The sequence below is a fragment of the Plasmodium gallinaceum genome (genome assembly GCF_900005855.1).
Source record: "Plasmodium gallinaceum strain 8A genome assembly, contig: PGAL8A_v1_65, whole genome shotgun sequence".
Lineage (NCBI taxonomy): Eukaryota > Apicomplexa > Aconoidasida > Haemosporida > Plasmodiidae > Plasmodium > Plasmodium gallinaceum.
This window is the reverse complement of record NW_021628225.1, coordinates 402104-415886: the sequence shown is the minus strand read 5'-3', so window position 1 is coordinate 415886 and position 13783 is coordinate 402104. Positions and strand designations below refer to the sequence as shown.

Genomic DNA, 13783 nt, shown 5'->3' with positions numbered 1-13783 from the left:
GAATTTAAAATTTAAAAAAAAAAAAAAAAAAAAAAAAAAAAAGTAATATATCAAAGATAAAATAGTATAAAGATAATAAAAAAAAAAAAATTAAAGTCCATGATAAGAATAATATAACAAAATCAATAATTTTTATAGGAAAAAAATAAATATAATAACAAAAGAGAATATTAATTAATATATAATTTGATACTTACATACTTAAAAAATAAAAAAAAATGAGACCTAAATATATTCAAGATTCACAAGTGCAAAAAGAAAAAAAAAGAGGTGGTTCTTTTTTTATATTCATAGTATTTTTTATTCTTTGTAAGAACATAAAAAAAAAAAAAAAAAGAAAATTTTTTTTTTTTTTTTAAGAATATAAATAATTTAAAATGCATTGCAATAATTTTTTTTTTTTTTTTTTTTTTTTTTTTTTAGCATTTATATATATAGGGTATACAGGAATTGTTCTAAGATCATGGTTTATTCCTTATAGAAGTGGCTCATTAACAATAGCCATCGTATTTCATTTCTTTTTTTTTTTGTTTTTGTTAAGTTTTATAAAAGTAATATATATATATATATATATATTTTTATATATATATTTTTATATATATTTTTTTTTATATTATTTGTATAGCATTTTGTTATTTGTATATAATATTAACATATATATTTTACACACATTTTTTTATATTGTTAAATGATATTTTCATTAAGAATTTTTCAAAGAATTTCATATATTTTATTATAATTTATACTTTTCTAGTGTGCATCTACAGATCCAGGAAAAGTACCACGAAATTGGGGTTTTTATGTAGGTGATGATGTTAAAAGAAGAAGATATTGTAAAATTTGTAACATTTGGAAACCTGATAGAACACATCATTGTTCTGCATGTAACAGATGTGTATTAAATATGGATCATCATTGTCCATGGATAAATAATTGTGTTGGTTTTTTTAATAGAAGATTTTTTATGCAATTGTTATTTTATGGTTTAATTTGTCTTTTTATTGTTGCCTCTCAAACATTTCATTATATTTTTATTGATAATACTTATGCCTATTCGGATGATGAATTTCATGAAAAATCATCTTTTATAGCTTTTGAGTATACTTATGCATCAATTGTTTTATTTTTAACATTCGTCTTAATTTTTGCTTTAGTTCCATTTACAAAATTTCATTTAAAATTAATTTCAAAAAATTCTACAACTATTGAAAATATGGATACATATAACCAAGAATATAATATATATAATATTGGTTGTGAAAATAATGCAAAACAGGTTAAAATAAAACATATTTATGTACATTAAGTATTATATATTCATATAATTAAAAAATATATTCACATGAAATATATTCATATAATTAAAATATATTCACATAATTAAAATATATTTATATACCTTTAATTAATTGAATAGGTTTTTGGGAATAATATCTTGTGTTGGTTATGCCCATTTCAATGTGTCTCTAATAGACCTGCTGGAGATGGTGTTCGCTGGAGAGTCAGCGTATCTCATGATGATAATGTTTAAAAAAAAACAAAATAGATGTATAAATTTTTTTTAATATATAATATTTTACATTTAATAAAATATATAAGAAAAAATTTTTAACAGAAAAGATTTTCATTGAAAAACATTAGGTAAATGATTATTATATTTTTGAAATTTTTTTTCTTTTTTTTTATATCTGTCTATATATAATTTTATATGTATACACTTTTTTTTTTTTTTTTTTTTGTATTTTTCTTTTTTTTTTCCACTTAAAATAATTTTATTTTGGATGGAAAAAAATATGAAGAGAAAATGAGTATAACAATTTTTTTTTTTTAAAAATGTTCTATAGTTCAGAATAATATATAATCCTTTTATTTTACAATATTATATCTTGAAATTTAAAAATTATACAATATATTTACATTTTATATTAGTTTTTTTTTTTTTTATATTTTATCATTGTACTTCATATTTAAAATATTAGAAGTCTATTTTTATTTCATAAGGTTTTTCAATTCATTTTTTTTTTTTTTTTTTTTGTAAAATTAAATTTTTAGCTAAATACATTTTTCGATATATATATGACAATTTTAGGATATATATTTTTAAAAATAAAATTAAACTAGTATATTTTTTTGTTTGTTTTTTTTTTTTTTTTTTTTTTTTTTTTTTTCGGTTTATTTTTAAAGAAAACATTAAATTTTGATTATAATTTTCTTAATTAAAAAATATATTGAAGACAACATATATTCTTATTTTTAAAAGTAACACAAAAAAAAAAAAAAAAAAAAAACAATAAAAAAATAAAAATACTAAATGATAATTAAAAGCAAAAAAATTAACTTAAAAAAAAAAATTATATAATTTCTTATTAAAATGAATAAATGGAATATTTAAAAAATGAAATAGACATAAAAATAAAAGTATAAAGGTGTAGATAAATTTCATATTAAATCAGTTATGTAAATATTTTATTTTAAAAAATATGTAATAAAAAAAAGGAAGAATAAGTTATATTAAAAAGTATATATATTTATTTACTTACGAAAAAAAGACCGCAATAAAAGCAAGTGAAGCCATTTTTAAATTTTTCTAGACACTTTAAAAAAAAAAAAAAAAAAAGAGTAATATTTTTTGTATTTAAGTTAAAAATTTTTTTTTTTTTTTTAATTTTTCTTTTAAAAGTTTATAACCTTTTCGGAATAAGTTGCACCGCATAGTTCACAGTGGTACTTATATGTGCAATAGATAAAAAAATAATAACATATATGAACAAAACGTTGGCAAATATTACAAGTTCTTGTAAAAAAATTAAAAATGTTATTACAATGTGGGCAATATCCTAAAAGATGTGTATTTTTATAAGAATATTTAGATGAATTAAAATAGGTATCATGATTAATTTCATTCATATGGTAATCTAACTGTTTATCTTCAGGTATGTTTTGATTTTCCATTTGAAGGAATTTTTCTAAATTAGAATTTGTTTTTTTTCTACTAAATTCAATATGCTTTAAATTATCATCAATAATATAATAATTTCTTTTTTTTTTTTCATAATTTAATAAATAATTATGTAATGAATTTTTCTTGTTACATTCATTCACTTTTAATAATGTTTTTGTATTATTTAAATTTAAATGATTTTTTAATATATTAACATTATTATTAACATTATTATCAATATTGTTATTATTGTCAATATTGTCAATATTGTCAATATTATCAATATTATTCTCATTATTATTATCATTATTATTATCATTATTATTATCATTAGTGCTGCAAGTTTTATTACTAGTTATATTATCAACAAATGGAGAATTTTTATTAAGTAAAAATTCATACTTGTCTTCCGAAATCAAGGAAAAATCAAGATTTTTTTTTAAAAATCCATTAAACTTAATACTGGATGAAAATATATTAAAATTACTTGTAGTATAAATGTAATAACCCCATTCAGGAGAAAATTCTTTTATACACTTTTCAAAAGTTAAATGATAATTATTTATTAAAGCATATTTATTACTTTTATAACATACAGAATATTTTAGAAAAGAATTTTTAGAAAGCTCATATAGTTCTGATATGATTAAATCATTTTTTTCATAAGGAAAAAGTAAAAAAAAAAACTCGCAGATTTTTTGAACATAAAAAAAACATCCTCTTATAAATAAATTTAATATAAATTTTTTTAAAATATAGTTAAGTAACTTTTTATCTACTATAATTCTACACAAAATTGAATATAATATCAAAATAAGAGAGGAATTTTCTATATATTTATAATGTTTATATTCATTGATTAGTAATAGAATTTTACAAATAGTAATATTTCTAACATTACTTTTTAAAATATTTTTTAATTCATCGATTGTAAAGTATGTATTCTCTATATTTAAATAAAATTCAAAATATTTATGATCATTTTTTATTATTCTATTTTTTAAAACACAATAACTTCTAATAAAATTTTTTATATATTCTCCATTCTTAATACAACTTTTTAAGGCTTTTTTGTATTTCTTTTCCATAATATATTTTGAACTAATTTTAAGTAAAGACTTCATTAAAAAAACCTTATATTTTATATATTTTATATTAATAGGATTTCTTGGTATTATTCTTGATGTAGTATTTATTGAACTAAACAAATAATTTTTATTTCTGAATTCTTTTAATTCTATATTTATTCCATTTTTATAAAAATGTTCAATCGTAAAAAATTCATATGGTGTTAAAGGAAAGATATATTTATAATATATTTTACCTATATTTATTTCTTCTTCATTTATTATATTACTTTTATCAATTTCCTTTTTCTTTATATTTTCTTCTATATCATTATTATTTATTAAATTATTCAAGCTTGTTGTATCATTTTCATTTATGTTTTTCAAATTTTTTTTATTATTGTTTTTATCTAATTCATATATATTCTTTTTTTTAGTATCTTCAAATGAAGTAGAAAATTTATCATCTACAATTTTTTTCTCTTTTTCGTTTTTTTTTTCTTCATATATATTTGAAAGCATATTACATTCATTTAATTTTTCCTTCTCATATTTTGTTTTTTCTTCATTAAAATTTTTATATTTACTAAACGCTATATCTCTTTCATCTAATTTTTCCTTTTCCTTTTCCTTTTTTTTTTTTTTTTTTCTTTTTTTCATTTTACAATTATTTTCTTTAGAATATATATCACTTTCGGTAAAACTGCTTAGTTTATATTTTTCATTAACATTAGTATCACTTTTATATGAATTCACAGAGTTACTATTTTTTTTTTTGACATAATTATCATTGTCTTTTGTTAAATGAGTAATTTTTTTATTATTACAATTTAAATTTATCTCTTCTTCATATTTATCACTTTTACTACTAGTTTTAGACGAATCTTCATTTTCGTATTTATATTTTTTTATGTAATAATTGTTCATTAATTGATGTTCTTTTATAAAATCGTCCATTTCTTTTTCATTTAGTGATTTATTTTTAAACTTTTTTAACTCTTCTCTCTTTTCATCATGAATTTTTTTTTTTCCTAAAAATTCTTTTTTTTTTAATAACTTTTGATATTGATCTTTTATATAATTGATATCCAATTTCTCTTCCTCTTTCTTCTTCTCTTCCTCATTTTCATCTTTATTTTTAGTATTTTCTAATATTTCTTCTTTTTTTATGTTAATGGTAGGTAGTTTCTTTTTAATTTTATCAATAAAAGTATCAATTAATTCATTTTCTAATTTATCTTTAAATTCATTAAGAATAGTACTAATATGTTTTTCATTATAACATTCTTTTGAATCTTCATTTAATTTAATTCGATTTTCACTTTCATTTTTTAAATCTTCACTGAGCAATTTGCTTAATTCAGTATCATTTCTGTTATGTTTATAAGTATCACCGAAAAAGGAACTGCTTTTATCGAAAGAATTTTTTCTTTTTTTAAAAGGGTTGTTTTTATCTAACAAATATGCATCTTTATTAGATAAATCTTCTTTATCATTATTATTATCAGAAAAATGAAAATACATTGACTTATTTACTTCATGAATTTTAGAAAAATTATAATTAAACGATTTTCCTTCATTTCCATTCAACCCATTATTATTTTTATCATCATTTTTTTCTTCAAAGAAACTTAATCTTTTATTTTTTGTTTCTTCATTAGAACTTTTATCTTCTTGTAATATATTATAATTTTCTTCACAAAAATTTTCTTTTTCATTGATATCTGAATGTGAACTGGATGAAAAAAGGCTGTTATTTGACTTTTTTTTTATTTCTTTATTTGTTCTATTAATTTTGTTACTATTTTTATTTTTAAAAAAATTTTCATTAGATGAATCAGATTTATTAGAGGATAATTTTCCATAAGAAAACTCATTTATAGAATCATTACTTTTTTCAGAATCAAAATTAAAAAATTCGTCATTATTGTTAATAATCCTTTCATCCTTTTTTAATTCTTTTTCTTTTATTTCATCGTTAAACTGATTAAATTTCTTTTTCATTTCTTCTATTTCTTCATTGAACTTGCTACATTTATCTTTAATATCTTTTTCTTCCTCATTTATCTTAAAAAAATTGTATTCTTTCTCATTTATATCGGGAAGAATTTTACTAAATTTATTACTTTTCAATTTCATCTCGTTACTTAAATGATTTAACTTTTTTTCTTTTTTTTGTGAATCATCTTTTTTATCACTGATTTTTTCGTTGTTTATTTTTTTTGGACTTTTTTTTTTTTCTTTTGAAGTTGATAATTGATCATATTTGTTCATTTCCTCATTTTTTTTTTTTTTTTTGTTGTCATTAGAATGATTTGATAATATGTCATAATTATTTACTTCCTTTTTTTTGCTGTTAAAATTGAAAGAATCAAAACTATCATGTGAAGGTATATCATTCATTGAGTCAACTACTAAAGGATCTATTTTATAAGTGTGAATATTATTCATCTCATTTTTATCTTTTATTTTAATGTTCTTTATATTTTCTTTATTTTTATCATAATTAAAATCACCAATTAGTATAGATTTACTTTCTTTAATAACCATATCAGCGGAACGACCTATGATAAATAATCTAATATCTGTTATTAAGAAGGATATGAATTCTTTAAAATGTTTTTTATTTTTATTTGATATAAGTTTATTTTTATTATTATAAAAAATATTATCTTCATCACCAATATTTTTATTTTCATCAGTTGTTTTTATACCTATATATAAAGATAATTTTTCATTATTATCAATAAAAAAATTAGTTGGATATAATAAATTATTATAAAAAATTATATAAGAGTTATTATACAAATTTAAAAAATAATTATCACATCCTGATAAAATTACATAAATAAGATCAATGGTTAAATTAAATACAATGGATATATTACTCCAATAATAATCATTTAATTTAATACTTTTTAAATAGTCAACATAAAAATTATCAAATTGATATTTTTTATTTTTGAAATTTATTAAAAAATAGCATTTTTCGTTTTCAATTAATAAATTAATATTCCATTCATTTTTTCCTTTTTGAATTAAACAAATACGTTTTTTTTTATTTTTCTTCGAAAATTTTTCTTCTAAAAATTTTTTTTTTATTCCTATCCACATCTCAAATGTAAAACCTTCACTATTTTCGTTCAATAAATTTTTGTGAATTTCTTTTTTTATTTCTATACTTTTTTCATTCATACTATAATTTCCACCTAAAAGTTCCAAACAATTATCCGATTTAATTTCAATATAAAAGTTTGATTTTCCACCTAATTTTAGACAATAATTTTCTTTTGTTTTTTCTCCCCATTTATCTTCATTAATTAAAAGTTCGTTATTTTTTAATTTATAAAACCATACTGAATCTTTAAAAAAAAAAAAAAATAAAATAAAATAAAATAAAATAAAAAGATAAAAAAAATTATAATTATTTTTTTTATTCATTTCACCTTTTATAAATAATTTTTATTAATATAATAACTTTTTTATAATTTTTATTTTTTTATAATATTACTTGATTCTTTGTAATTTCTAATAAATGCAGTTCTATTACAACCAGATTCATCATTTAAAATATCTTTACTTCCTTCTGTACATCTATAATATCCGACTAATCCTAGAGGTTTTATACAATATTCTTTTTTTTTTTTTTCTTTTTCTTTTTCTGTTTGTAGTGTAATTTGTTGAATAATATTCTCATTATAATTATTGTCAATTTTATAGGTAGAATTCATAGATTTTTTAAAATAATTTTGAAATAAGAAATGTTTTTTTTTTTTTTTTTTTTCCATTTTCTCTACAATATTTTTCAATAGTAGAGAATTTGAAAATTCTGATAAATGGAAAATATCTTCAATTGATTTTCTTGTATTTTTATTTAAGTTTCTTAACCAAGTATTATAACAAAAGTTTAAAAGTGATTCTTTATTATATCTTGCATAATTCTGTTTATAATTTGTTCTTACTGTAAAATAATTTTTATCACAAAAGTTTTCAAATAACTTTACTATTTTACATTGAAGTATATTCAAATTATTAATATAATGTTTACATGAAAAAGAGCTATCATTGGTTTTAATTGATGCATTTTTTTTTATCCTATAATTTTTATTCCTCTTTTTACAATAGAATTGCTTTTTAAACTTGCTAACTTTTTTATAATGTTTTATATAGTTAAGCTGATTCGCTTTAAAATAATTAATCTTCTTTTTTAAAATAACTAAAAGTAACTTTTTTTTAATTTGTATTAAATTTTTATAATGTATTATATTTGGATATCTTTTTAGTTTTTTTTCTTTTTCTTCTAGTCCACTTAATAAATTATTTCTTCCTATTATTTTTCCTTTGATAGTATTTCCTTTTGATATATTCTATATAAAAAGAAAAAAAAGAATATAAAATTAAACAAACAAAAAATATATAACAAATGAATTATATAAAAATATTTAAAATAAATATAAAAAAAAAAAAAAAAAAAAAAAAATTGTAATGATTAAAAAATAAAACAATTTGTATAACAAAAATGTGTAGAACAAAAAAGTTGATGATAACAGGATAAAAAAAGTTCTCATATTTTTTTATACTTAAATTTGAAATAAAACAATTTAAAAATAACTTAGATACATTATATTTTATTTTTAATATAATGTAATAAATAAAAATATATATTTTTAAATAAATTATATTTAAAATAATAAAGAATTTTTTCTAAAATGAAAAAAAAAAAAAAAAAAAAAAAAAAAAAAAGATTCGTATATAAGAGATCAATGATATTAATCAAATATCGTATATATAAGAACAAAATGTTATTAAAAAATGTTAATTTTTCTTATATTTTATTTTTACTATTATATTTTACATTTACCGTTTGTGAAATCTTATGTGACTTTATTTTATTTATTAAAGGGTAGTTATTATGTTGAAGTATAATATATGTTAAAGACTTAGAAGATATTTTTAAAATAAAATGTTTGGTTTTTTTCTTTTTTTTTTTATACCTTAACTTTTTTAGAGTTTTTAAATATATTTTTTCATAAAAGTCGTTGTAGCTAAAAATATATATACAATTACAGGTAGATAGAGCAAACAAATTTTCTTTTTTTTTTATCTGCAAACTTTCAATTATTATTCCGTTACCAAATGCCTTTCTAAAGTCAAACTGAAAATTTGCATATTTAAATATATTATTATTTTAAAATATATATATATATATAAATATATAAATATATATATATATATAATGGAAAAAGGACATAGTAGGTATTAATTTAAATTCATATAATTTTTATAACATTATAAAGAATGAGTAAAAAATGAAAATAGAAAAACAGCAAGTATAATCTAAAATATAGACTTGAAAAAAAAATTCAATAAAAATATTAAATGCACTTTTACGCACATATATAAAAGTAATGGAATAATATAATATATATATATAAACTTTTTTTTTTTTTTAAATATAAAAAAGAGAAAATAAAGTTACAACATAATTTACAAAATTAATTGTACATTTATGTATATAGATGTTCATATGAAAGAAAATGCTAATGATAAAAGAACGATAATATAATAATATAAAATACTTACTTTTATAATTTTATCTATAATAATTATATTACTTTTGCAATTATTTATAAAAAAAATAATAAGGTAAAATGGAGTTAATATTATAAGAGATATTTGTTTATTATTATTTTTTTTTTTCTTCCATTGAATAGATTGAATAGGAACACTAATCTTTTTATTTTTAACTACACGGAATATATTTTTTAATTTTAAAACCTTTTCAATGTTATTTTTATAATTTTTTAAAAAGGTGTAAAATAAGATACCTCCCTTTTTATTTGACCAAAGAAAAAGGATATTATTGAAAATAGAATGAGTAAAAATATTTTGAACTTTATGTTTTATATATTTATTTGATTCATTTAAAATATAGTTATCATAAATTGTGAAAAAAATTAAATGAGAATAATAAAAATCTTTTTTATCTGTTTTACATTTATCCAAAAATATATTTCTTTTTAGTAAGATAACTTCTCTACGATTAAAAAAACATGCTCCAAATGAATTTTTAAAAATGTGAAAAATTTGAAATTTTTTTTCAATTTTTATTAATAATATATCTGATTCAAATAATTCTTCAAAATTTTTAATTATTTTATTTGGGTAATTTTTTTTGGTAGAAATATAACATCTAACTAAAACAAAAGAAAAATCACTATTTCTAATTTCTAGAGATTTTTTTTTTTTGTCTAAAAATTCATAATTAAGACTTTGAATTTTTGGTTTACTTAAATTTTTTTTTTCTATTTTTTCTAATATTCTTTTATATAATAATGGAAAAAAAGGTTTCTTTTTCCTTTTAATTGTGTCTATAATGTCAATTAAATTAATATTCTGATTAAGTATACTATGAGTAATAAAACGGTTATTTCTATACAGATATAGTTGATTGTTATGAATAAAGCATTCTGAATAAATTTTATAGAAAGGATACTTTAAAAATTTCAAATATAAATTTAAAACAATTATATAAAATTTGTTTTTATAAAAGCAAAAGGTTAAAAAGAAATAACTCAAAGAGAAAAAACAAGCAAAAGATTTTTTTTTTTTACAAAAAAATTCGTTGGGTAAAGTAAAAAATATATCTTCACTTAATTTTATAAAAGAATTATAAATGGCAATAGAATAAGTATTATTAGTATCATTAAAAAGAAGCTCACCTAAGTAAATTTTATTACAATTGTCAGTAATTAAAAATTTATGTTTTTCATTTTTTTTTAACCATATAAATGAGATTAAAGAAAAATTGAAGTTGCATTTTTGTAAAAAACTGAAAATCAATTTTTCTTGGATAGTTGTAACTTTATAAAAATAAAGCTTTCCATTACTACTAGCTACTCCTAAAATGTTTTTATGAAAACATATAGATACATAAATATTATTTTTTAATTTTTTGCAATTAAAATAATTTTTTTTAATTTTTATATCATCATTAGATAAGTCGTAATAATCATAACATTCTGTAGTTTTATAATTATATTTCTTATTATAAAAAATCTCCAATGTGTTATTTTCTAATATGGGATAACTATATAAATAATCCTTTGTTAAATCGATTACACAATAACAATACTCGAAAATGTAATTCGAGTAATATAATTTAAATACATAAAAAGTCAATTTTTTCGTTACTAAAAATAAATTATAATAATTTTTTTTTTTTCTAATAGTATTTATATCTTTTTTTTTAATGTTTCCATGCATACAAACAGAAGAAAATTTTTTTTTTAAAGTATCTATAATGAATTCATCAAGTACTGTTTGATTTTCATCTTCTGTATAAGGTATAACATTTTCTAAACTTAAGTTATTTGAATTTTCTTTTATGAGATTTTTTTTCATAGAGCTTTGATTTACATTTTCTTTTTTCAATTTATTTTTTTTTTTTTTTAGATACTCACTTTTTTGATCATAATATATATTTTGTTCTAAAATTTCAGCAGTATTTAATGAAGTAATGCTTTTTTTTGTATTTATTGATTTCATAATATCATTATTCTTTTTTTTTAATTTAATATCCTTATTATTATTATTTTTACTTTTAAGCATATCCTTTACATAATTAGAATTATTATTACAATAATATTTCCTATGTAAATTAATGATTTTTTTTTTAATAGATTTATTACTTTTATGATTTTTGAAATATTTTATTCTATGAACATTGTTTAATTTATTATTTTCCAAAAAATCTTTACTTTTATTCTCACTTTTTCTATTAACGTCATATATTTTTTGACAAAGAATATTTATATTTTCCTTTTTTTTTATCTTCTTCTTCTTCTTCTTTTTCTTTTTCTTAATTGAATTATTATTTTTTTTATTTATAGGAATATTATTTTCTTTTCCTTCTGATTCATTTTGATTATTATTTATATATTTTATTTTTTCTATACAAATTAAATAATCATTAAAAAATAAAGAATATTTGTTGTATCCTTTCACTCCTTTACTTTTAATATAATCATATAAAAAGTAAATTTCTAGTTCTTGTCTTTTTCTTTGTATAAATAATATACAACTGAAAAATTCTTTTCTATTATTTATAACAAACCAATTAAAAATGTCATTTTCTTTAAAACTTTCAATGTAATTTTCTTTTAATGTTGTAAAATGTAAAAAAGTTAATTTTTTTATAGAAAAAAAAAGTAAAAAAAAAGATGATAAAATTATACACAAAATAGCATCTTTATGTTTGTCTTTCTTTGATATTGTAAAACAGAACATACCATTTATTTTAATGATTTTTTTTTTTTTTATATAATTATTAAAATTATCTATTAAATCAACAAATTTTGAAATTTTTCTTTTTTCTAACTTAAAATTAGAACTACTATATCTTTTTATTTCTATTCCTTTAAATGAATTTATATTTTCTATAGAAACATTTTTTTCAATTATATTTGCTAAAATTAAATATTCTTTATTTTTATTTTTACATAAACAAACAGATTCAGCATTTCTTTTAAACAAAATCATGATGAAAAAAAAAAAAAAAAAAAAAATATATAACTTTTGTTCTATATAAAAATATATATATATATATTGTTGCTAAAAGTGAAATGTCAACATTCCTAAAAATCTGTCTAAAATTTTTTCAAAATAATAATTAAACTATAAAATAAATTAATTTTAATTCATATAAAGATTTATAATAATATTATTTCAATAAAGAATTTTGAGTTTTTAATATAATAAAAAAAAAATACACAATTAAACATTTACACAAAAAAAAAAAAAAAAAATAAAATAAAATAAAAAAATGACATGAAAAATTAAAAAAAAAAAATTGTAGATTTCATTTTTATAATGATCATAAAAGTACAAAAAAAAAGAAAAAAAAGAAAAATTTATTTATGTATTTTTTTTTTTTTTTTTATAGACACAAAAAATAAATTTGAGCTAATTTTTTTTTTTTTTTTTTTATTTTAATTAAATCATATTATTTTTATTATAAAAAATTTCATTATTAGTTGAAATATATTAAGATAAGAATATTCATATGAATGTTTTTATTGAAAAATGATATTGGAATAATTAACAAAAAGATGTAATAGAAAAAAAAAAAAAAAAAGATATTTTATATCTATATTTAAAATATATTTTCTTTGCATTTCAAATTTTATTATTATACTGAACAGTATTATAACTTCAAAACAAATGGATCTACTAGTTATATCCTAATAGTTTTAATTGAGTAAAAATATTACACATATCTTGAAAAGAGGATAATGATGAATTATCAAAAGCATAATGGGTTTCATCAGTTGATAAGGTATAATTAACAGTCTTAACATTTTTATCAACATAGTATAAATGGAGTTTTCTATTTGTTAAACTGTTTTTTATGATATTATTTCTACATATTCCAATTAAATACCAAGATGTTTTATAAATCTGAGTGTGTAAGGTAAGGTAATCTTGTAGTATTGATTTAGAATAATATAATAATAACTTTTCATCAATAATATATTTATGAAAAGAAAAAAAATATATGTCTTCTTTTGTTTTTTTATTATATATATATATATCATTAGCTTTTTGAAGGGATTCATTAAATATATCATTATTAGTATAATCTCCTTTTTCAAAAGATACTACATAAATTCTAGAAATAGTTTTATTTATATCAGTAGAATTTTTAACATATTCATTTGTAGATGTTTTAACAGATGATATTCCCTTTACGTCAGTTAATAATAAAATACTATAC

The 13783-nt window shown here is 17.1% G+C and overlaps 3 protein-coding genes across 3 annotated transcripts in view; 1 reads left to right on the top strand and 2 right to left on the bottom strand.

Moving 5' to 3' along the window:
• Positions 1-218: 218 nt before the first annotated feature.
• On the top strand, positions 219-1531 carry DHHC2 (palmitoyltransferase, putative; the record flags this gene model as incomplete). The annotated part of the gene is made up of 4 exons (XM_028674917.1): positions 219-309; positions 424-551; positions 755-1276; positions 1418-1531. The coding sequence occupies 4 exons, from the start codon at positions 219-221 to the stop codon at positions 1529-1531; spliced, it is 855 nt and encodes a 284-aa protein (XP_028526500.1).
• A 997-nt stretch (positions 1532-2528) lies between these two features.
• On the bottom strand, positions 2529-12549 carry PGAL8A_00138300 (conserved Plasmodium protein, unknown function; the record flags this gene model as incomplete). Its single annotated transcript, XM_028674916.1, has 5 exons — positions 2529-2594; positions 2689-7370; positions 7520-8375; positions 8870-9163; positions 9592-12549. 5 exons carry the CDS (start codon positions 12547-12549, stop codon positions 2529-2531), a joined length of 8856 nt encoding a protein of 2951 aa, XP_028526499.1.
• A 690-nt stretch (positions 12550-13239) lies between these two features.
• The window catches only part of PGAL8A_00138100 (conserved Plasmodium protein, unknown function), a gene marked incomplete at both ends in the record, with an annotated part of 4450 nt that continues 3906 nt past the window's right edge, over positions 13240-13783 (bottom strand). Inside the window, one exon of the mRNA XM_028674915.1 lies at positions 13240-13783. This exon is cut by the window's right edge and continues 1364 nt beyond it. Within this exon, the coding sequence (XP_028526498.1) occupies positions 13240-13783 (544 nt within the window).